Genomic DNA, 26,799 nt, shown 5'->3' with positions numbered 1-26,799 from the left:
TCTAAGTTCTTTCCTTGATCATGGTTTTCAGATATACCAATAATTTTCAAATTATGTCTCCTGGATCTATTTTCCAGGACAGCAGTTTTTCCAAGAAGATATTTCACATTGCCCTCTATTTTTTTATTCATTTGAATTTGCTTTATTGTGTCTTGGTTTCTCATAAAGTCACTAGATTCCATTTGTTCAATCCTAATTCTTAGGCAATTATTTTCTTCAGAGAGCTTGTGTATCTCCTTTTCCATTTGGCTTTTCAAGCTGGTGACTTTTTTCTCATGTCTTTCCTGCATCACCCTCATTTCTCTTTCCATTTTTTCCCTCTACCTCTCTAACTTTAGTCTTCAAAGTCCTTTTTGAGCACCTCTATGGTCTGAGACCAATTCGCATTTTTCTTGAAAGTTTTAGATATAGGGGCCCTGACATTGCCATCTTCCTCTGAGGGTTGCACCTCAATCTTCCTTGTCACTAATGAAACTTTCTATGGTCCTCACCTTTCTCCTGTCTGCTCATCTCACCTTTCTTTTACTTGACTTTTAGCTCCTTAAAGTGGGACACTGTTTCTAGGCTGTACTGTTCCAAGCTTCCAGGGGGGTCCTAGGTGGTATAATTTTAAAGAGGGGCAGGTTCTTCACTTGGCTGGGCTGTTTCTTGGTCCATAGATTACCCAGGCCAACTCACCCAATCAACCAGACAACAAAACCCTGTGTGCTGTGATTGTCAGCTTCAAACGAGCCTGCGCCCCTCCCCCACCTGTGCCACTGCTACTCAAGCTTACTTCCTGGTCCCAGCAGGGGTAAAAAACCCAAGTTCCACCTCAGCACCAGCAGAGACCCCTGTAATCTCCCGCCTGCAAAGGGCTCAGCCCTCCTCACTAGACCATGAACTTAGTTCCAGACAACACTTGCACTACAGCTGATTCAAAGGCTCTGGAGGTCTCTTTCTCTGGTGAGGCCTTCCTGGGATTTGATCTGTATCAGCATGACTGTAGGGTGGGCTCCACTTCTTTTTTTTTTTTTTGGTGGGACAATGGGGGTAAGTAACTTGCCCAGGGTCACACAAGTAGTAAGTGTCAAGTGTCTGAGGCTGGATTTGAACTCAGGTCCTCCTGAATCCAAAGCCGGTGCTTTATCCACTGCACCACCTAGCAGCCCCTGGGCTCCACTTCTGTCTGGGCACAGCAGCTCCCTCCTTCCAACCTTCTGAGTCATCCTTGTTTGGAAAATGATCTGAGCACATGTTTCTGTGGATTTTGCTGCTCCAGGAATTGTCCCTATGGCATTATTTGGAGGTTTTTTGGAGTGATCGTTTCATGAGTTGGAGAGCTCACTGACTTTCCTCCACCATCTTGGCTGTGCCCTGGAACTCCTAAACCTATGCTTCTCTATAGTTGTGAAATGCTAGGACAACATACCATTAAAGGGACAGTCTTCTAAAGAAAGGAGCATGGCATGAGGTCTTATGTTTGGGACCATTACCTGTAATGACAGTACTAATAGACCTGAGAAAATTCTGAAAATGCCTTTAAACATATTCTCTGTTTGCCCTATTTATTACTTGTTAAGTATGGCAGACAGTTCCCCAGCACTGAAGGTTAGCATTCCCTAACTACAAACAGACTTCCAGTAGTCTTCTTTCTGTTTTCCCTTTATGTGAAAAATAGAATTTTAGCACAGAGGGCCATCTTCAAAAAAATCTCAGAACAGAGATCAGTGAATTGATTTAATGACTCATTATTGTTGAGAGGAGCTTTCTTGATCATTATTGCAGAGCTATTATTTTGATTTGTTAAGCAAAGACATATTTATGTGTACATGGAGAGATAACTTAAAATGACTCCATTAACAGCACATTCTAGAGAACTCGCACGTATTCCTCACTTGGATGACTAATATTCAAGGAATTAAAAAACAAGAATATTCATGACACTAAAACTTTATTGAATATTGATATGTGTTTCATATTTAATTCAGGAGGCATTTTAGGACCTTATTTGTGGTTTCTCAAGACTATTTCTATGTCATTAACAACCTCAACAGGTTTTCGTTGTAGACCATACCACACCTTTAGAAGAAAAACAGTTGGGAGCAGCTAGGTGGTGCAATGGATAAAGCACCAGATAAAGCAGCAGTCCTGGATCAGGAGGACATGAGTTCAAATCCAACCTAAGACACTTGACACTTAGTAGCTGTGTGACTCTGGGCAAGTCACTTAACCCTCATTGCCCCTCAAAAACAAAACAAAAAAGAAGTAAAACAGTTATAATTTGAACTTCCTGACTGATTAAGCCTAGGAAAATGAGAGTTTCTTCTATAGAGTACAGTTTATAGTTAAAGACTGAAAACTAGGAGAAACTCAGAGATACTAACAACAGAAAAAGAACAATGAATCAATTTATGTTAAGAAGGAACTAAGATCTTGGATAAAATGTTATGAATGCTAGTTATTCATTTAAAATAAGGAGAGGCACTGGCTCTGTGATTTCACAGGTAGAGGGACCTCCTAAGTGAGAAAAAACCCTCTATCAATACTGGGTGGCACCTTGTTTGGAATTTATACTCTCATAGAGTGCCTAGAACACTGAGCAGTTAAACAATTTGCTCAGTGTTACACAGTCCTACAGATCAGAGATGGAATGCAAACCCAGACTTCCTGGCCACCTCTTTATTCACTGTATCACACTGCCTCTCTACTTTTAAGTAAGATGAGAAAGAAATCAACAAGTATCAGTTGATTATGAGCACTGTGCTAATAGAATTGAAACTTTGCTAGGGTTGGATATAGAAGCTACCTTGTTTCAAATCTCAGCTCTGACATTTATTAGGTTTATGATAACAGGCAAGTCTCAACCTCTTTGAACCCAAGTTTCTTCATCTGTAAAATGGGATTATTAGCACAGATGGGTTGAATCTCACAGGGCTGTAAAGATTAAATGGGATAACTGATAATGTGTATAAAATACTTTGTGAATCTTAAAACACTCAATTAATATAATGAGCTATTATGTAGGAAGCACATACAGTCACTTATAGCATTTAAAGTCTTTTAGAGAGATGTGATATGAACATTAAAAATAGATATAACAAAAGATTAAATTAACAGTTCAAGATAAAAGAAATATTCACATATGCATAGAATAAGTGAGTTAACCTGAAATGGTTTAGTTACATGTTATAGTTAACTAAATGTTCCTATCAATCTATAATATATTGTATGGGTATGATCATTTTTTTCAGTGTGCTGGGGGAGACAATCAGGGTAAGTGATTTGCCCAGTGCCATACTGCTAGCAAATGTTTTGAGTCCAGATTTTAATTCAGACCCCTCCTGACTCCAAGGCTAGTGCTCTATCCACTGTGCCACCTAGGCTGCCTGACACAATTAATTGGGTTTTTTGTTTGTTTGTTTGTTTTTGGCGTGGCAATGGGGGTTAAGTGACTTGCCCAGAGTCACACAGCTAGTACGTGTCAAGTGTCTGAGGCCGAATTTGAACTCAGGTACGCCTGAATCCAGGGCCAGTGCTCTATCCACTGCACCACCTAGCTGCCCCCGACACAATTGTTAAGGAATTGGTAGGCAATTTATTGTATTTAGGATGTTCAGAGGAGAGAAATCAGATCAAAATAGAGTGGTTGAAATGCTCAATGGACAAGATAAAATTTTGAGCTTAAGACTTAAGGCTTCAGAGGATAGTGAATGGACAGAGAGAGGAAGAGAGAGACCTTTTGAGAAAGCTGGCCCACCATGTAGCAAAAAATACAAAGATGAGAAAACAGTGCTTTAGAACAGGCATTAAATTTATTTTAATGAAATGGGTTATCTATGGGTGGGAGAAAAAGGCTGAAAATGCAGGTTGGTAAGAGCCATATAATGTCTTTAATGCTACATTAAGGAGTTGCTATTCAGTCAACATGCATTAATTAAATGCTTACTATGTGCCAAGCATTGGGAATATGAAAAAAAAAATTTTCAAAAGCATGGTCTCTACCTTTAGGGAGCTCACAATTAATATCTATATCCATTTATCTATATCTATGTATCTATATACAAGATCAATATAATTTAGATTAAAGTTATCTATTTCAGTTGGGATGTGAGGGATCAGGAAAAGATTTTTCAGAGTTAAGCTAAGAGTTAAGCTAAGGATGCCAAGAAAGTGAGGAGTTTGATCATGGTGGAGAGGGGGGCGCATTAAAATTGTGTAAGATAGCTAGTGAAAAGGCATGTATAACTATGAGGAAAATGAAGAAAACCTCTTTTTCTTTATGGGAAATGAGTTTGGGGAGACAAAAGACAGGAGGATAGAGATCCTCCATGTTATGAGTTACCAAAAAGTCTTTGAATATTTGAACAACATGGATATTTAGCCTGAATTTTTCATATAATATCAAAGGAGTTAGAGTTGGAAAGATTTTAGAGATGAAGTTGATTGAGTGTCTAGCTCCTAGAAGGCAATTTTTGTTTCATTTTTCTCTTTATATCTCCAATGCATGATACACAGTAGGTACTTAATGACTACTTGTTAATTCACTGAACATTTAATCCTGCCATACACAGATCATCTAATCTAAATATAGTACTCTTCCTATTAATCAATTAAATACGCATTTACTAAGCACTTAATATGAATTAGGCAATGTGCTAAGAACTGGGGATACAAAAAATGTAAAAAAAAAATCTTTGCCCTCAAGAAATCCACATTCTAATGGGGAGGAAACATGTAACCTAGGTACATGCATGATAAAAATGGAATAGATAGGAGGTAAAGTATTGGTTGATTCTCTATAATACACTCTTTTACCTTTTATCTTTTGTCCTACCCTGATATTTCTGAGCAGAATATTACTTCATTGCTTCTTCTTTCCAGCTTTTTAAGTAAAGGACAGCTAGGTGACACAGTGGATAGAGCACCTGGGCCTGGAGTCAGGAAGACCTGAGTTCAAATCCAGTCTCATACAGTTACTAGCTGTGTGATCCTGGGCAAGTCACTTAACCCTGTTTGCCTCAGTTTCTCATCTGTAAAATGATCTGTAAAAGGAAATGGCAAATACCTTCAATAACTTTGCCAAGAAAACCCCAAATGACATCTCAAAGAGTTGGGACATGACTGAACAACAAAAACAAAGTGCTTTATTGGCCAAGTATCTAGGCTAATAAACAACTTGAACTTTCTTTTTTTTTTCTTTCTGTCCCAGCACCTACAACAACAAATACCAAATACCCACTTGTTGAAGTGAATATAATTTAATATCAGGATTTGAGAATGGTTAAAAATGTTTTAAGGCAAGAAAAAAAAGCTTCTTTTGATTGATTTTACTACTGCTGTATGTGTTTGTTCCACTTCCCATAAGTGTGTTAAATCATCAATTTGTTCCTTCTTCTCTAGCCTCATTTTTTGTCTTCCAAAATTCTCATTTATTCTCACATTAATAAGTATATAACTTTCATACAATGGTGTTTTTTAATAAATTCATGATTTGTTGCTTAAATGAAAAGCTTTGTAACCCTAAGAACTTGAATGTAAATTTCTGATTTCTCTAAGTTCTGGGGCTGGGGGGTGGGGGGTGGAGGTTTGGGGGAACTTTTAACCTGGTCTCAAAACCTCTCCAAAGTTACATGCTTTCACAAAGAATTCACTCCACTTATTTTTGTGGTATTTAAAAGTCGAATGATTAGTCCAAAATTTCAGAAACATACTGAATTATAGGCCTAGCTTCAGACTGGCACAGGAACACTTACTGTTTTTACCTTTCATCAACTTAAATGCTATACTTTGTATGAAACATATTTCACTGTGTTGTAGTTGTCAAAAATAGTGAAATATATGGGCATAGAAAATATCAATTTTCCCAAACTTTTTAAGTCAATATCTTGTGACTTCTTGTGACAAAGAGTCATGGTAGCATTTAACCTGTGTCCATGTTCTTTCTAAATCCTTAACAACAAAGCACAGGAATTTAGATATTGAGCTGATGATATAAAACTCTTCTGACATTTTTTTCCTTTAAAATAATTGATATGCATTTTTGGACCCCAAGATTTTTTTTCTTCTCACATAGTTATTGAGAAGAAAAATTAAGGGATGTGGGGAAAGACTACATTTTTTAATGAAGTATGGGATTTGAAGGTAATAATCCCCCCATCTTCAGGATTATTTTACAAAAGCAAATAGATTAGTGGTTGTTTTCAAGGATAGTATTCATTTTCTTTACTTGTGATGGAAGTAAGTTTGAAAGCCAGGTTTCACATGGAAATATTGAATACTTTATATTTCTGTGTTTTAAGTTTGGCTAAAGATTGTAGGAGGGGAATTTCTCATTAAATCAAAATGTGATAATTATGATTTAAGTGAAATGATATACAATCAGTCAGGGTTTATGAATCATTATGTATTTGCCATACCAGCCTGGGAGTGAGAAAGCCTAAAACTCACATCTTGTGGTATGATCTGTTGCAGTTTTACTTTGGTATTTGAATCCCAAGCATATAGGATGGTGCTTGACTAACTCATAGCATTAATCTATAGATCCAGTGATTTGGTAGATTATTTCCTCTATGTCTCATTTTCTCTGTTTATAGAATGAGTAGACTGGCAAACAAAATTTTCCTAAATAATTTTAAGTCTTTAATTACAAAATTTATAAATTAGGATGTATCCTAGAAAATTGAGCTACATGGCTAAGTATAGGGAAGGGAATTCCAAGAAAATTGCCATAGAGCATAGTTGTTTTCATAATTTTCAAATATGACAGAAAAGATATCTCCATAAAAGTTAAGGAATCAATAATACTATTCTGATAGAAATAAGATTTAGCAGTATGCATATTTTATCAACTCTCCATTCCTTCTCACCCTGTGTGTTTTTTGTTTGTTTTTTCTGTAAAGCCTCCAGATAGGATCTAGTTAACATAGTAGAAGTTTCTATTTTTTCTTTAATATCTGGAATGCCAGTATACCACTTGATAGTAAATGTTTCATCTCCCAATATTGCTATGTGACTTGTCCATAGCTTTTTCTACATGCACATCTTCAGTAATGTCTTGTAAGTGAATTCTTCTGTGTTTGCCCCACCCTGATATTTCCGAACAGAATATTGTTTCTTTGCTTCTTCTTTCCAGCTGTATTCTGTTGAATAAGAAGAGCTTTTTAAATAAAAGGGTAGCTAGGTACACAGTGTATAGAGCACTGGGCCTGTAGTCAGGAAGACCTGAGTTCAAATCGAGCCTCACACAGTACTAGCTGTGTGATCCTGGGCAAGTCATATAGAATATGAGGCAAGTCAACAAGCATTTAAGTCAAGAATTGAAACTTAGTGATAAAGACAGGTCTGCCTGTTTGTTTGTTTTTTTATTGAGTTCCTTCCTCTCATCTTTTATAATTTGCCTTTACTTTATACTAACAATGGTATTACAACCAGGCTTTACTCAATTCTTTTCTAAAGAGTACTGCTTAATCATTGTGGTCATTTAATGAATAATAGTTATGTGGCGGGAAATCCTATTTGGGGGGAAAAGGGGAGAACGAAATCAAATAAGTAAACACATCTACCTGATAGTCTAAAGTAGTTTAGGAATGAATTCCCCCAAAGGATCAAGTGTAGAATTTTTCTTTTCCTTAATTCCAGCTTTAAGGGTTACCATCTTACTCAGAATCTTTTCACTTATCATACATAATTATAGAATGTCCTTAAAATTCTTTTCAGCTTTACTTTTTCCACTTATTGTTGGGGTTAATCTCTTTTCCTTTTTTTCTCTTCATTTTTTCTATAGGCCTGGATGATTGTCTTCAACAGTACATTAAGAACTTTGAGAGGGAAAGGATCAGTGGGGACCAGCTACTTCGAATTACACACCAAGAACTGGAAGATCTGGGAGTCACTCGCATTGGCCATCAAGAACTTATATTGGAGGCAGTGGATTTACTGTGTGCACTGGGTGAGTTCTTGTAGGATATAAAACTTATGGGAAGGAAAAATTAATTTTTCTATCACTAATATAATATTTTATTAATATGATATTATGAGATGAGTTTAGATATTCATCAAGGGTATTTTTGATGATTATGTTAAAAGGGAAGAGAAAAAGTTTAAAAAGTGATATTCCACAGTAGAACACATACTTACCGTCACACAATAGATACAGAGAATAAAAAAAAAATCTCAGTGTGTTTATTGTTTGTTGATTATTTTAAAAATGTGTGGACCAAAACACCACCTTAATGCATTACTCTAACAAGACAATTCCCACATCCAGAAACAAATCATATAGGATTCTTTGAAAGATATAATAGCTGAGATAACATTATTCAACAATTCTCTATTATTAATATCCAATGAGGTAATAACAGAGAGATATAGTTTGCTAAGATATTCACCAATGTCAGAGGAGGTTCAATATACAGTTGTAATTGAAGAGAGATTACAGATAAATGATAAGGCCCTTCAGTTGTTCCTGTTTGCACTTGTACATTATGCTTATTACATGAAGCCACAGAGTTTCCTATAATCAATCAAAAGAACTTGAGACCTAATTACTCAGTCAATAAAAACTAAACTGATGAAAGTCCCATATTATCAAAACTACAATATGTATTTAGCTAGACAGCCTATTGAACAGATACATTCATACATGTGCACACACACATCATACACTTGTACACCTTGGACAGTCCACTGCAAATGGATAATTAATTGGGTCCAGAATTCAACAGGAATAAGACTGGATTTCATTTGGGAAATTGCAATGACGCCAAACTTATTCCTTAAACAAAGTACATCTTTTAACAGCAATGTCCTTCCACTGATTTTTATGGCTTCAAGGCATGAAGCAGTATAGTTTCTAAAGAATTGAGTTGAGGATCAGCTAATGGTCAGTGGAGATATGTATAGTGGGCCGAGCAGTCTGCAGGCACATTAAAAAACAATTATGAAAGAAAAGCAGTATAAAAAATGCCAAAGAAATAGAGCTAGGTCTTGATTTTGGTGAATGATGAATTACATGAAGTTGTCTCATTATTCTGATTCATCCTGCATATTTTCCATTGGACCAGAACTACATTTTACAGGAAAAAGTATACCCCCAAATAGTAAAACTACAAATATATACTACCATTTTACAGGTCACTAATCCTGTATGTGAGTTGTGCTTATCATGTAGTGAGAATGCAAGGTGACTGATGTATACTGTCCACATACTTGGAATTCTCATAATGTCAAGAGAGTATGAAAAAAAAATCCCTTATAGGAAACTCAGAGAAGGACATGAAGGAGAGTGACACAGTTCAGGCATGATAGATTATGACCCTTGCCACTGAATAGAACACATATGTCAAATGAAGAATAACTCATATTCCCCAAATTCTCATCTGATGGGTACTATCCTTGAATTCAATAGTTTATAGAATCCAAAACTTAAACTTCAATCTAAAGTTTGAGCTTTTCCAGTCTTTTCCATCTCCAGGTCATTGCCGGGTACCGATTACAGATATAAGTTTTACTGCTCTATAAAATTTTTACTACAAAAATATTTTTAAAAACTTTCAGTTTTTTAAAAATTTACTCTTCTGCCTACTTCTTTGCACATTACCACTTTCTACCCTATCCTTTGACACCACTTCTATTTGGCGATGTACCTAGAAATTCTGAATATTCCATAAGAACAAGGAAAAGCAATCCGGAATAACCATTAGGTAAAGAAAAAATAAAATTTTAACTTTTTGTAACTAAAATTACTAATTTACTAACTCTAATTTAACAATAATTAGAATAATAATATCACCAGACTTGCAAGATGTTAAATTAAAATCCACACAAATTATCAGTATTTCTATATGCAATAATACCAATTAAATCCAATAGAAGAGATAGAAGGAAAAATCCCATTAAAGTAACTACATAATGTATAAAATATTGGGAGTCTACTTGTCTTCAATTTATATCTTCTTCCATTTTTCTTCCTATCCCCCATAAAAAGCTGAAAAACCTTCCGCTCACATACACACACACACACACACACACACAGAAACACATATTCACACACATACACAGAGTCTTTGGAGAGTACAGTTTAGTCTGTACATAGTTTTTTAGTTGAGAATCAGTGCCAAGTTACAAATTATGAAGCCCCATATCTCAGCTGGTGTCACCATGTTCAGCTACTTGGGAAACTTAAAAATAGCAACTTGCTCTGAGAGTTTTTCATACTATTCTTTGGGGAAATTCAATCAGTTCTAAAGCACCTTTCCCTCTAAAGGTATTCATTTGAAATTCATATTGCAGGCATTGTCTCTGAATATAAAGAGATGACAGAGTAGCACTTTTATGGAAAAAATCAACCTGGGAAAAAAAAGTCATGTCATTTCTCATGGTTTCTTCCAAGCATTCCCCTTGAGAATTATAAATTACACAGTGAATGATTATTCCAGTGCATTAAGAGATAGCTCATGTAGATAGCTCTTAGAGGAGAGAAGTGGATATTTAAATGATCCCTATACCAAGTTCTCCCAGGGCACAAAATATTTCCCAGGAGAAAGTTTCATGCCAAACTCTGCCCAACTATATTTATAAAGCCAGATTTTGGTTTCTAAAACTTCTTGATATCTCATTCTTAAATGTCTTCTCTAGAACCAAATCTGATCTTCAGATTCTCAAACTTTTTTGATATCTCATTCTTAACTGTCTCCTTCCCTGGGTGAATGTATTATTGTCCAGTCATGGAATGGGTGCTCCTACTAGATTATGGTAAAGTGATCACTGGATCACTTTATGAAACAGGCACATTCCAATAAAGTTGCCTGTGAAACACATTTCTGAAAAGTAGATCCTATTTTCCAACTGAGTTCCACTATAAAAACTGTAAATATTTTTCCAGAGGAAAAAAGTGCTCCAATATACTGAGTTGGATAGGCTCATGATATTTATGTTTATAGTGGGTGCTATTTTTGTAGCAATTTCAACTCATTGTTGTAACTTCCCCTGTCATTGAACATCTTTGTGCTTTGTCAAAATGTTTCTCCTATATGACTCCATATTTCTAGATCCTAAAACTTAGGGTTTTTTTTCTTTCTTTTTTAATTTGGATGCTTACAATCTAATAGAATCTAATCTAAACAAATCTATTTGAGCTAGGTTTTTTTTTCCAATTAAATGATTCTGGGTACCATAGTAAACTCTCCCAATGAATCTTCACCTTGTATTTCTAACTGGAAGACACCTTAGAAATCATCTTGTCTGAGGAAACTGAGACCCAATTCCTCAGTACTATTAGCTTAGAAATTTCTTACAACCTGAGCTTTTAGTTCTATTTTTAAAAAGTAATTTTCTCATTTCATAGATTTTTAAGATCATAATTGTATGCAATTTGCCCGAGGTAAGCAATATGTTTATAGTCTATATTATAAATACATTTGTACAACAGTTTCATCTCATCATCACTATAATAACAACAATTCTAATACCCTTGTGTAATGCTTTTTCATTTACAAAGAGTATTCATGTAGATTTGTTTATCTGATACTACAGTTTTAAGGAAGCCTGTAGAAGTTGTGGTCATCTTATTTTGTGGGATTAATCAAAGTGAACTTTCCCAAATCACACAATAAGGGACAATGGAGAAACTCAAAGCTAGGATTTGGGGTCTCAAATTTAATACTTTTCCCCCTGTATCATGCTGTGGTTAAGGCATTTAGAATACCTTATACACAGTACAAATCTAATAAAAGTGAGGAGAAATTTAATTGCTTTAAAATACTGCTGAAGTAGCTGCACATTAGTATTCATAGAGGAATAAATGTCATCATAATGATTTATTTATGCATGCAGTTATTTTATAGTTATTTTTGTGAACACATCATAGGGAAGTTACAACACTATTTTTCTGTTTGTTTTGTGTGTGTGTGATGCAGTTGGGTTAAGTGACTTGCCCAGGGTCACACAGCTAGTAATTGTGTCTGAGGCTGGATTTGAACTCAAGTCCTCCTGAATCCAGGGCCAGTGCTCTATCCACTGTGCCACCTAGCTGCCCCCTATTTTTTCTAGATATAGAATTACCCTAGTTGTTTTTTGATCCATGATAAATAAGCTTCATTAATGCTAAAAAGTAAAAAAAAAAATCTAAAAATCAAATATATATTTTCAGGATTCCAAAAATCTTTTAAAATATTTTGTTCCTTTATCTCACTGTTTTTCTCTCCTTAGCTTTAAGTATGGAATGGATATAATCCTTGAACTGAAATGCTATGTTAAGGAAATACTCCTGAAGAAAACTTGGCATTTGTTAATTGTTAAAGATGATGAGTATGCCAGATAGTATAAAGACCATGTGGATTTGGGCATAGGTGTAGATTGTATGCCATATAAGGCAATATCTAAAGTTCAAGGGGCCCTTTTTGTGGCAAATCCACTTGGTTTTCCATTAGTAAAGGAGTCTATTCTTGGGTATTTGCTTCAGGGCCCAGAATTTAAACTCATCACTGAAACTGACCTCTTTCAGACAGATTTTATAGCCTACATTAGCCAAGAAAATGAAACTCAGGCAAGAGAAGGTAGAAGATGAAGAAATTCTGTCCTTCCCTATCTAAGAAAAATAGTCCAATCCTACATTTGGCCTGAAGGCTATATAGAGGTTGTTTCAGGTAGATTTCCTGGGTGGGAGGGAGCATTTTGAGGTTACCTAAGAGATAAAATAATAACTTATTGGATGAATGGTGTTGGTATTGATCTACCTGTAAGAAAGTGGACTATGAGAATTTGTGGGATAGAATAGTTTTTAAATAGAAGATGAAATCTTTGGTTTTGAGGAATGTTGTTTTAATGGTATTTGTAAGGTTTATGTATTTTCTTAAAAGTTTGATTTTGAGGGACTGCTCTATACAAAGCATTCTTTTTATACTAATTGTATAAAATTTGAGGTTTAAACACATGTTGGTCTGCCTATATTATGTGCATCTATACTGACTGATCCTGGATATGTTGCTAAAGAAATTGAGTCCCACAGCTTTTGAGGAATCTTTAAGAGTTCCTTCACTCAGCTGTCAAAATTCTTGAAATTCCTAACTCTTATGTCTACCTATATTATTCCCCTGCTCAAAAAGCTCCAGGGACCCACTTTTGCCTCTATAAAAAAATTTATACAATTCTGATCATCTTCTGAAACTTTTCATAGTCTGTCTACATTCTGCTTTTCTTGACTGACTGGATACTACTTCCTTTTATACTTGTCTTCCTGTTTATTTTCTCCATGCCTGACACTGACTTCTCCTATCTCCATAGCTTTGCTTGGGCTGTCTCCCATGCCTAGAACACATTTCTTACTCATCTCTGCCACTAAATATAATTTACTTTCTTCAGAGCTCATTTTCTCTCCCTTCATTTGTGACCCATTCCTTGGAGTCTTGCCATATCCCCCCTTTTGGAAACCACTGGTAAATAGGGTTAGGGTCACAAAGTCATGTGGATCAACACTGAAGTTGCCTTTGTACGCCACTTGTATTGGTTATTTGGCCTAGCAAAGTCATGAACGTCAGAATTTTCATGCTAATACAACCTGACCTCACCCTCCCCACATAAACTGTGGTTATGTAGGACCTTCTACAAACTCTAGTGACCCCATTCGAAGATGTGCTTAGAATTCTGTCCCTTACATCAGCTAATTCTTCCACACTACTCATCCCTGAATTCCAAGGCAATTGTAACACACAGTAATTAGTAATAGTTTCATTTTTTTACCACACCCTTATGTACTGGTCCATAATAGTCCATTGATGGTAGAATGAGCTATTTGTTATGGAAGATGAATGCATGTGGGCAAACACAACAGACCCAAGTACTGTCAGGACAATCTTGGCAATTGTAATGAAGTGTTCTGGCTTTGATCCTAAATACATTTGACCTGAGTGGATAGCCACAAAGGTCAACATTCAAAGTATTCTTCAAGCTTCATCCCCTTCTCCTGTACCACTATAATATAAACCTACTGTAACATTAATCATATTACAAACCTCTTATTCTATGACTCTTTCCACTACCCTGTGCTCTTACCTGTGCCCCCACCCCTAACATCTCCCAAACTTCTGAACAGTAAGGCTTGTGGAGGAAAGTTGTCCAAAAGTTTGTCTTTGCTATCTCAAAATGGAAAGTATATCTATATTATAGACCTGAAGTTATTTTAAAATGAAACCTGTTTGGAAAGAAAGGGATAAAATTTCTGAGCTCTCAGGATGTCTTTCAAACCTTTGTTTTTATGATTGATTCTTCACACTAGAATGAAACATGTAGATAGATTGATGAATTGACAGATTAAGTAGAAATAGATACACAGTAGACAGGTGAACAGACTGGTAGATAGATAATAGATAGATAGATGATAATAATGATTTTGATGGTGGTGATGATTATGATGATGATGAAAGATAGATAAATAGATAGATGGATGGATGGATGGATGTTTGATTTGGTCTATTAAATGCTAATATTTGCTGTGGAGGTGCACCTTTGAAGTCTTACTGCATTTAGGTAAACAAAAGACAGTATTGGTGATGAGAAGGTCATGAGATGTACAAGTCTCTAGTACTGAATGACCATTCCTCTTGCTGTTTCCAACTCCATTCCTTCCAAGAACTCCCTGCCATGTCTGGTAGTCTAAGCCTACTCTAGCATTAAAGTCACCCAGAGTTATAAGCTTTTTCTCTTTTGAGACACTTATGATGAAGGTCTTCAAGCCTTCATAAAATTTTTCTTTGACCTCATCAGGATGCATCATGGTGGGAGCATAGGCACTGATGATAGTAGCATGACATTTTCCTCTAAGTGGCATTGTCATGAGTGCATTGTCCTCTAAGTGCATTGTCATGAGCCTGCCATGCACTCCTTTTTGTAGGCATATAATACAGGTAGATAAATATTAGAGAGGTAGGTTGATAGACAAAAACATTTGCTAAGAAAACTCATGTTACTATGTCAGAGAAATCTTGCTGCTTTGTAGGACAATGTGCTAAGATGATCTTAAATGTCACTTTTTTTTTAAATTCAGAACTATGGCCTGGAAACTGAAAACCTCAAAACCCTTTCTCACAAGTTAAATGCATCTGCCAAAAATCTGCAGAATTTTATAATTGGAAGGAGGAGGAGTGGCCACTATGATGGGAGGACTAGCCGGAAATTGCCAAATGACTTCCTGACCTCTGTTGTGGATCTGATTGGAGCAGCTAAAAGTCTGCTGGCATGGCTGGACAGGTAAAATCCCTCATATATTTTATAGTACAAACACATATGCAGATATATGAAGTCTTTTATTTTTGTATTATATCATTGAAGTTAAGCAATATATATTTAATTTTACTGTACTAACATATTTGCCCTTAAGTGATTTTAGTTGAAATATAACATTTCATCAAAAAAGTATTGCCAAAATAGTCTCAATAACATAAATGCTTTTGCAATAGTATAATAATGAGTATCTAGTTCACTCATATAAATTTAGTTGCCATTTTCTGAAATCAGGATTATAAGAATGACAAAGGATATACTTTTTGCAAATTTCTCATTAAAAGTATATATTCTTTCCTTGAATTTGGTAATGGACTAAGAATCCTAGATGTATAGCTGCTACAAATACAAGTTGTCATTAAATAGGTATGTATGCCAATCATTTGATTAAAAGCATTTATTAATTGACTATGATGTTCCAGGTATTGTGCCAAGGTGCTAGGGGTCCAAATAAAAAAGTGAGAAAATCCTTTCCCTTCAAGAGTTTACATTCTACTGGAAAGACATGGCATTTTTAAAGATAAGTAATTATGGGACATGTAGAATAAATAGTGATTTGATGTGGGCCACTTGCAACTGAGAAAATCAGGAAAGGCCTCAAGCAGAATCTTGAAGAGGGCTAAGAGGTCAAGGAAGTGGATGAAATGTAAGACAGTGATCTATGGCAGAGGGACAGTCAATGCAAAGATGTAGAAACAGGAGACTGAGGGCCATCTATAGGAATAGCAAGTAGATCAGTTTAGCTCTAGCAAAGTGGGAGTGGAAATAATGTGTAGTTGTCAAATCAAATCAAAATCAACAAGCATTTATTAAGTGCCTGTTATGTGGCCAGCATTGCTGTCAATATAAAGGCCAAAAAAGCAGCTTGAAAATATTGGACGGAGTTGCATTGTAGAAGTTTTTAAATGCTGAGTTTATAGTTTAGACCAAAAGCAGACCAAAGGAGAATTGATAAGGCTTCTTCAGGTGAGGATAGGACACATTCTCTAGGAAAAGTATTTTGGCAATTTTGTGGAGGATAGATTAGAGAGGGGAGAGACTGAATAAAAGGAAATAAATTCAATCAATTGATGAGCATTTATTAAGTGATTACTAGATGTCAGGCACTAGGGATGCAAAGACAAAATGAAATAATTCCTGTCCACAAGGATCTTCTATTCAATTGGAAGAGATTTTAGATATAGATATAGATACAGATACAGATACATCTGTATACACAAATGCATATACGCACACACAAATATTTATATTTGTGTATATGTATACATATGTGTACATGTGTGTATATAAACACATCTCTGTTTAGATACATGTGAATGCATATATAAAATAAATTCAAAAGAAATACAAGATAGTTTGAAAAGGAAGAAAGAGCATTGACAGTTGGGGGAATCAGAAAAAGGCTTCATGTAAAACACAGTGTTTGAACTGAATTTTGAAGGACTCTTGTGGGATTCTACATAGTGCAGGTGATGATGTTATATCTTGTGAGAATATACATGTAATGTCATGTGTAAAAGGAACAATATGGAGGACTAGACCTCACAAACTCTGAAAACACCTCCAAATAAGAATTATGCTTAAGAGGTATAGTAACTACACCTGTCTCCATAGGCCAAGGCATTAAAAAGTCTAACAAGTTAACAACCTGAGGAATTAAAAGCAGACATGGCTAATCCCTATTCTGTTACATCCTCTTTCAGGCCCTTTTCTTTAGCAGGGTACCAAAATCTAACCCATGAGCTTGTGCTCTGGTATCCACTCTAATTCCCTTGTTGCTCCCATAGACTTTGTTAGCACATTCTGACTGTCCTCTCAATTTTGGTGGCAAAAAGCCAAAGACCTTAATTCTATCCACCCCCTCTTAAGGAAGAGAAGAAATACAAGATAGGAGAAGCATACTACACCTAGAGCAGCCATGTTCTGCAGCAATGAACAGCTCAAGAACTAAAGACTGGAGGGAACTGGGACACAGGCATCTGTATGAGCCTCCAACAAGCCTGAAGGAAAAGGAACTGATAAATAGTTAGACCCAGTGCTACCTACCCAGAAGTCATTTGGGGCAGAGAATTCCCCAACATTGGAAGAGGCTGAGACAACTTTGATTTTCAGCATTTGGGGGATGAACAGTCAAAGCAAGAGGTGTAAAAAAGTGAGCGATGGGGGAAATAAGGGGAAAAAACTGAAATTATCATAGATCTCAAAAATAAATTTTAGTGAAAATCTTGAGCACAAGCAGATAAGTCAACAGGAAAAGTATTGAACACAGAAGGGGAAATGGCCACCAATATATGTAAATTACTCTAAACATTTCTGAATAAATACTGAAAAACAAAATTTAACCAACACTGGAAGTACCAGAAAACTCTATGGATTTGCAAGAGTACATGAAATCACAGCATGTTATTTCCAGATAATGTAAGAGAGAAATGACAATCATGCCCGCAGAATTTATGAACAACATAGTAGAAATAATGGGCAGAAGAGAAAAATCTGAATCCAGAGTGGTGAGAACAAAAGAGAGAACAATTTTTTTTAGAATATAAATATACTGAAGCATAACCTAGAAAATAATAATGGAAAAGTAATAATGTTAGAAAACATGATCTCTACATAAGGAATATATTTGGATCTCAAAGATAGGATAGATAGAGACAACTTAAAGATTTATAGATATCCCAGAAGAATATGACAAATCACAAAAACTGAATGCTAAAATCCAACAAACAATACATGAAAGCTGCCCAGGAATTCTGAAAACAAAGTACAAATTGAAATAGTCCACCGATCACCTCTAGAAAGGGGGGGGGGGGAATACCTAATCTCTACTGCAAAGGGATTAAACTGAACAATTTCAATATCATACATACATACATACATACATACATACATACATGCGTACGTACATATGTACTGTACATTTGTCATTGGGATTGTTCAGTTTAACTCCTTCGTGTCATAGTGTGTGTATGTGTATATATATAGCATATATATAAATATATATATGCACACATAGATTTACAAGTATATGTTTATATAAATATACATTAGAGTTTATATGTATGTACACGGATATGCATTTATACTTATTAGTCTGCAAGTGACCAGGAAAAAGACCTAACAACATAAAAGAAAAGAAATTTTAAAAATACAAGACTATTATGCACTCCATGGAAATCACAGGAGGGAATGGAATAATATAAAAGATAGTTATCATAAAAACAAGAATGTTTGATACATTCTTACCAAAAAAGATATGAGCAAATTATTCACTTTGCTAACACAAAAAGGAAAATAACAGCTACTACAGAAAGCAAAAATAACAAAATAAATTATACCATAGTTAGATACTGTAAAAAGGAGTGAAAGAGAAAGAGAATTAAACCTATGCAGTTAAAAAAGCCCTATAACAAGAAAGTAGCAACAGAAGTTCCTTTTGGATATTTCTTTCTAAAAGTATACAAGATTCTACCAAAGGCAGAATTTAAATAGGTGAAGTGCTGTTGAAGGAACACTCCTAAAACAATATAACCTAAACCATACTCCCTTTTACAGGTGAATTAGTGATTTATTTGTGCAAAGAAAATGCAGGTAGGTCAAGGTGCATTAAAATAAAGAGGGGAGGTAGAATATAGAGGGGAGATGTATGGTGTACCCTCATCAAGTTAATGATAAACAGTGAAATGAAAATAATTCCTGTTGTCTATCAGGAAGAAGAGGGGCTACAGGGAAATGGTTTGAGGAACAGTCAAATGAAAAATTTTATATGGGAAGAGAATGATTCAGCCCTACTGAAAAGCCCTCTCTAGAGCAAAGATATATTGTATAATAAGAGAGGGGAAATTTATAATGGGAATTATTTGCTGGAATGAGATGCTCAGAGTGTGGTACTTCCTTAGACAGAACTCTGCCTCAAGAGAATGGCAATCAGTGCTCTTGGAGATAGCCACCATTCTGGATGGTGGGAATATATGGGCCAATAAAGGGAATTTCATGGAAAAATGGGAAAGAAAATTATCATAGGAAGAGCAGGGGTTAGAAATGAGACCATGCCAGTTAGGTGGCACAGTGGATAAAGCACTGACCTTGGATTTAGGAGGACCTGAGTTCAAATCTGGCCTCAGACACTTGACACTTACTAGCTGTGTGATCCTGGCAAGCCACTTAACCCTCACTGCCCTGCCAAAAAAATAGAAAAGAAAAGAAAAAAAAAGAAATGAGACCATGCAGTCAAGGATACAGAGAAATTTTTACTCTGTTGCAGTATTACTTTCCTCTCCATCAAGTAAGGGAACCGATACTACTAAGACTGAGGAATAACAGAAAAAGGTGGAAGGGGAAAGATATACAAGGCAATAATGTAGAAATTGTTTAGAAGGAAACTTAAAATAGGTAATTTAGAAACTTTAATTCCATGAAGATCATGAAGACTAAAGAAATAAATATACAAGTATCATGAATTAAAAACTAAAAGTTTACAAGTGACAAATAGCGAAGAGAATTAATGAAGAAAATGAGGTGAAGGAAACCTTTATAGAAAAAGATGCAGAAAAAGAAAAAAAATCTAACAAAATAAAGCAAAGGAAGGGGGAAGGATTTTCATTATTTACTTAACAGAAAAAGAGAAAAGAAGTAGAAGTGTTAGATTACCAGATTAAAAAAAAGAAAGGGGCGAAAAAGAATTACTAAATTACGTAAGATTCCAAAACCAATTAAAAGGATGGTAAATGGAAAGAGGTACTTGATGATTATTATAAAGCCTGTGGAAATAGGGCTACCTTAAAGTAGATTAATCAAAAGAAATAAAGAAACTAGGTACTATCCTAATAGAGCATACACACACACACACACACATATGTGTGTGTATAGGTATGTATATGTATGCATGTATGTATAGCTTGCATAACTTTTCATGTGTATAGATTAAATAATTAAATAAAGTAAAAGAGGATGACAAATTGGATAAAGAAGCAAAACTCATTAATCTGTTGATTGCAAGAAACACACCTAAAAATCAAAGACATGCACAGAATAAAAATGTGGACCTGGAAGAAAAATTGCTATGTATCAGGTGAAACCAAAACAACAGTTTTAATCATCAGAAAAACAGAAAGAAAATCTTATATTATAATACAAACTAGGAAATTGCATTATACTTAAATGAACTATAGACAACAAGGAAATATCAGTATTAAAATTAAATGCTCCAAATGCCTTAACATATAAATCCATAAAGAAAATATTAAATGATTAGAAAAATGCAAACATGGTAATTCAATAAAACCAGAAGACTTTAATGTACCTCTCTCAATTTTGGACAAATCTAACAGAAAAACAAAAAGGAAAATATAGAATTGCAAATTTTTCAGGAGAAACTAGAACCAAAATATTTATGCTGTCTTCTAAATGGGATTGCTAAAGAGCATACAGATTTCTCAACACCAGACAAAGAAAAGTAAGAGAGTGAAAGAGGCAGAGTTATAGAAAAGTTAATGAATTGATGACAAAAAGAGTTTAAGATCCCTCTGGGACAGATGAGTGGATATTGTTAGGTGGTACAGTTGATCAACCAGAAAGACCGAAATTCAAATCCAGCCTCAGAAATTTGCTAATTTTGTAACCTTGGACAAGTCTTTTAACCTCTAGCAGACTCAGTTTCCTTATCTGTAAAAACAATTATAATAGCACTTGTGTTCCAGAGCATTGAGTAGAGAAAATAAGGTAATATTTATAAAACATTTTGCAAAATTTAAATATTATATAAGTGCTGATATTATCTTTATTGTTGTATTTAGAATAGTATTGAACCTTATAGGTTACTAAATCTAATTCCCTCATTTTATGCATGAAGAAACAGAATTCAAAAAGTTACATGACTTATCCAAGGTAACATGGCAAATGATAAAGCCAAGATTAAACTCAGGTCTCCTGATTCTAGTTCTCTGAGCAGGAAATTAGAGGTGTGAGTCTGGCTTGGAAGAGATATGTATTCTAGAGATCAAGATTTTGGAATTGTCTGCATAAAAATGACAGCTGAGATCACCAAGAGAGTAGAGAGAGAGGAGGCCAGGGTACAAGGATGAGCCCTATGGTACACACATGCAAATGTTTCATAACATGGATGATGGACCTACAAAGACCAAAAAGGATAGTACTAAGAGAATCAGACTATGAATGTTACAAAATCCCAGTGAGAAGCAAGTGCAACATAATAAAGAATGATGAGGTCAAAGAAAAAGGCCATTGAATTTGGCAGTGAAGAAATCAATGGTGACTTTGGAAAGAGTAGTTTTAGTCCAAAGGCTGGAATGAAAGCTAAGATGATCAGTAAGCAGCAAGTAAGAAAATGACCATAAGTATAGATTTTTCTAGAAATTTGGCTAAAAAGGAGAGGATGGATATAGAACAGTAGTTTGCAAGTATAGGAGAGTTGAGAAAAGGGTTTTTATTTACTGAGGAAACCTGGACCTTTGTAGAGAGTAAGAAAACAGACATTAGTTAAAGAGAAGTTGAAAATCAGGGAGAGGGGGATGATTGAAGGAGCAAGCAGCTGGAAGAGGAAGAAAAGTAATGTATCAAAGGCACAAGAAGTAGGGTTTGCATTGGAAAGAAGGTCCATATCCTCAGAGACTGGAGAAAAAAATTGATGGGATGTTTTTATCTGCAAGTTTTCTACTGTTGACAGACAGGTTTTATCGGTATCCCCTTCTTCTTCCTGCTTTTTCTCCCAATTTTCTCTAAGCATAAGTCAGTCTGTCTTTTTATATGCAAAACAAAACTACTGACAGCATTGAAAACTGATCCTTTAAATGTTTATAGAATAAGATGGATAGCACTGCATAGGAATACTATAAAATATAAAACCAACTGTCCATTTAAATGAGATAATTGTATCTCTTATTCTAGAAACCTAGTTCATTACATTTCCAAAACCAGATATCAGTTCTAAAGCTAACCAAAGTATTTTCCCCTTCTCTTTTAAACACTGAATTGAATGAAATAGTTCCTTAGAAGCCTCTCCCAGAGGAAAAAGCCTGGAAGTTAAATCACAGTCAGTAACTTTGGAATTTATTTTCAGCATGTGTTCACTTCTATTTTTAACCCACACCCTGCTGTTCTTCACACCTCATCTTTCTTTAAATTTATTTTATAAATCTGTCCTGTCAATCTATGTGTGGACATTTTAGACCTTTTCATATAATGGCCCCATACCAGCACCAGTAAAAATGTCTAAAATTATATTGAGTTACCAATGTGGTCTTTCGTGGTTTTCTTTGAATTGTCAGACATTGAATTCTGCTCCTTTGAAAATGCTCACCAGGGGAATGGTTGCAGTTCTTCTCTTTTCTGTGGCAAGAATTTGAAGGGCAAAAATAATTTCCAAAACTATGGTTTATCTGCAAAGGACCAAAAATACTCCAAATCAGCAGGTTTGAGGTTACTGTTTAATGTGAGGTCTCATCTCCTTAGTACAACTACTTAATAACTTTGTCCTGATACCTGTTCTTGCTTCCAAGAAGAACAGCACCATTGATGTTAATTCTTTTGCTTCTAGATGATACAATAAGGCATAGATTATTACAGATCAGGTGGAAGTTAAGTAATTGGAAATTTCCAAAGCTAATCTTTTCAATTTATCATCCTTGAGTGAGGGCCCACAATGAATAAAGCACCCATGCCATCTTAGGTGTTGGAGGAGATACAAAAATAAACAAGGCATTATCTCTGTTTTCAAAGATAGATGTGTACATTAATGAGATGATGGTTATAAAAATACAGTTGGCCAGAATTGGATCCCTATGCACCAGTCCCACAACTAATATAAGAAAACAATAGCAAACAACATTAGAATCCATTATATGGGGAGCCAAGAATAGATGGTTAGTTCAATGAGTCATGACTGATCCATCTTCAGAGTCAGATGTTGCAGAAAAGTTGAGGAGATTGGGGACTGAGAAAAGTTCATTCAGGACATAACAGGTGATCTTCAAGAAATAATTTATAGTCATCTGAAAACTCATTATTGATTAGAAAAATGCAAATTAAAACAACCTTGAGATATAATTTTACACATATTCAAATTGGCTTAAATTATTGAAGGGGAAAGCAGCAAATGTTGGAGGGGATGTAGAAGAAATGGCACATTAATTCATTGTTGGTGGAATTGTGAACTGATCCAATTATTGTGGAGGGCAATCTGGAATTATGTAAAAAGAGTTATTAAATTGTCTATACTTTTTGACCCAGCAATACCACTAGATCTGTTTCCAAAGATGATTAGAGAATAAGGAAAAGAATCTATATGTTCTAAAATATTTATAGCCTCTCTCTTTGTGATGGCAAATTACTAGAAATTGTAGGGATGCCCATCAATTGGGGAATGGCTGAACAAGTTTTGGTCTATTATTATGATGGAATACAACTATGCTACAAGAAATGATGAGCTTGATGACCTTAGAAAACATGAATAGATGTGTGAAATAATAAAAAACAAAATTAGCAGAACCAAGAGAACAATGTATGCAGTAACCGCAATATTATTTTAAGAATAATCGTGAATGAATGTCATTTTGACTATTGTAAATACCCAGATAAACTACAAAGGAAGTATGAAGGAAGACACTATCTGCATCCAGAAAAAGAACTGATAAATAGTATGTATAGAATGACTACACACACACACACACACACACACACACACACACACATTTGTGTCTAATGGCAGCCATCTTTAGGGGGGGAGGGAAAAAGAAAAAAAAGAAATCTGTATGATAATTTTATATAGTTAAAAGGAATAGAAAGTTGTACATAATAGATTTTCAGTTTGATGTGCAATCATCTTTTTTATTATACTATGTTATGGAAATGCTTATTTTATTCCAAAAATTAGAAATAAGATAAATAAAACATTTAAAAAAACTATTACAATGTAAGTTATTGGAAAGAGATGTACAAATGAAAATGGATGAGGACTAAATTGTTGATTAGGAAGTAGAGACAAGCATTTTAATCTTCTGGAAAGATGTTTGGTCATGATGGGAATAGATAGGAAGATATCTCTTCAGAAAATACTAAGGTGGAAAGAAATGTGGTTTTTATTGGGGGGGGTAGAGAAAACATAGGAAACCTTTGCATGTTCCTAGTCAGAAAAGAAAGATCCAATGGAGAAGCAAGATACAGTTGCACATTGAAGATGCAAAAGAGAGAGGAGAAGATTGATGGAGCAATGTCCCGGCAGAGAAGGTAGGAAGGAAATGGATGCAGGGCACAAGTCCTGAAATCAGAGAGTTAAAAGAAATCTTTGAAATCATCTACATAGGTACCATGGTATAGAGCCATGGGCTCTATAAAACAGGGATTCTTAACCTGAAAAGCATAAATTTTAAGGAGTCTATGAACTTGGAACTTAAATTTTGATAACTGTATTCCATATAATTGGATTCCTTTAAGACCCTAGGTATTTTAGTTTATGCTCTTAAATACATTATTCTGAGAATAATGCAAAGGTATCCATGACATATACCAAAAGGTTAAGACACCTGCTATAGAGAAAGAGCACTTTATCTGGAGATGTGGATCAAATCCTGACTCCACTGTTTACTATTTTTGTTATATTAATCAAGACTATAGGCTTCTATGAATCTCCATTTCCTAAATTTGTAAAATGAAGGAACTCCATTTTAGAATGAAGAATAAAAATTTCTAAGCTGTCTTCTGGCTCTAAACCCTAGTCCAATCTCTACTCAAATAATTAATCCTATGCACTAATCCCATGTCCTAATGAGTGGTCTTATTCTTCTATTTAAAGGCCTCTAATGGCAAAAATCATCACCCTGGCAGCACAATCTCATTTTGTTACTGTTGCTGTTGTTCAGTCATTTCAGTCATGTCCTACTCTTTGTGAGGTTGGGATTTTCTTGACAAAGATACTGGAATGGTTTGCCATTTCCTTCTCCAGATCATTTTACAAATGCAGAAACCAAGACAAAGAGGGTTAAGTGACTTACTCAGGGTCAGAGAGCTAGTAAGTGTCTGAGGTCAGACTTGAGGTCAGGAAGACAAATCTTCCTGACTCCAGATCGAACTCTATCCACTGCACCACTTAGCTGCCTTTGTTCCCATTTTAATAATTTCTAGTTTGAAAGATTCTCTTTATACTGAATCAAAATTTTCTGTTTGGAATTTCCAACTTTTTTCTTTGAGTCCCAGCAAAGCAAGTGAATGCCATTTGGGTTGCAATGATGAAAGTAAGTTCCAATAGCATTGGTGTATTCTTTAAGCTAGCAAATAGTGTTAGAGAGGGTTGTGTAGGGAGGTTATAGGAGCAGAAACAAAATGAAGTTTATGGAAGCTGTACCCTTGCATGGTTGGGACTATGGAACTCTGGAACTATTTGTGTGCTTGCCTTTGTGTATGTATATGTGTGTGTGTGTGTGTATCTATATCTATCTCTATAACTATATCTGTATCTATATCTATATCTATCTGTCTATCTATATATATGGTGAGGGTGGTAGGTGAAGGAATGGGGAAGTGTGTGCATACTTATTAGCAGTTTTGTTCCCTAAGGTTTTTGTATCTGTAAGCCATTGAGCAATAGTATTGCTTCAAAGCCCAGACACACATGTCAAAACAAAAGGAGGATACCTAAGCAAGGTTAAACTGAGTTTTTGATTGGATTGCACCATTTGAGTTCACACTGGAAGATGTATAGTCACCCACTGCCCTGGGGCTAAATTTTCTGACTTCACAGTTGAAAGGTATAAAGGGATCTGACTGGGAGAATCTTTGTTCAGCTTTTAATGACCCACCAAAATTGTAGTCATTTCTATTATTCCTTTTCCCCTGAGTTATGCATAAGTATGACCATTAATTGAAGAAAATGACATGACATTAACTTATGGTACTGCATCATGATGATTTTTGGAAAGAGCCCAAGTTTCTATAGCTGATTTAGATTCAATAAAGAAATTTTATCTTGACCTGCAGAATCCTTAAATACATTGGAAATATGGAAAAGTGTTTTCCATTGGGAAATAATAGATTTTTCCTTTTAATTGAAAGTAGATAGAACAGTGGAAAAGCAACTATAGAATTAGGTATACTAGAAGTTTTGTATATCAAATGGATTTTCCTTTTTCTACAATTTGAAGAACAAATGATACTATTAGACATATTTATGAGGACATTCATATTGTGCTAAATCTTATCATTTAGCAAAGTTTTTCAATTTTATAGACTTTGACTTTTTAAAATCTAAAATTCTAATACTTTTTGATCAGAACAGTTCCAGTGCTTAAAGTACCTTTTTTTATGCTCCAGTGCAGCAAAAATAGTCTGATGATTGTTTTGTCTATTTTTGCTTTTAAAAAACCTACTATGCAATTAGATTTTTAATCTATTTCATGTAACTGAGTCTACAGATCACTAGAAAGATATTTGAATACATGCATGCATATATGTATTTATGTATGTATGCACGCATATATGCATGTATATACCTGCATAGGGCAGCTAGGTGGTACAATAGAGTGCTGAGCC

The 26,799-nt window shown here is 35.1% G+C and overlaps 1 protein-coding gene across 10 annotated transcripts in view; it reads left to right on the top strand.

Moving 5' to 3' along the window:
- Window positions 1-26,799, top strand: part of CNKSR2 (connector enhancer of kinase suppressor of Ras 2) — a 322,983-nt gene that overhangs the window by 63,699 nt on the left and 232,485 nt on the right. For all 10 annotated transcript variants that reach the window (XM_043991405.1, XM_043991402.1, XM_043991407.1 and 7 more), the window contains exons 2-3: window positions 7,766-7,929; window positions 15,023-15,225. In XM_043991405.1, the coding sequence (XP_043847340.1) occupies window positions 7,766-7,929; window positions 15,023-15,225 (367 nt within the window). The remainder of the gene's footprint in view (window positions 1-7,765; window positions 7,930-15,022; window positions 15,226-26,799) is intronic.

The sequence above is a fragment of the Dromiciops gliroides genome, chromosome 3 (assembly GCF_019393635.1).
Source record: "Dromiciops gliroides isolate mDroGli1 chromosome 3, mDroGli1.pri, whole genome shotgun sequence".
Taxonomy (NCBI): Eukaryota; Metazoa; Chordata; class Mammalia; order Microbiotheria; family Microbiotheriidae; genus Dromiciops; species Dromiciops gliroides.
Note: the sequence above shows the minus strand (reverse complement) of the source record. Positions and strands in the feature narration are given on the sequence as shown.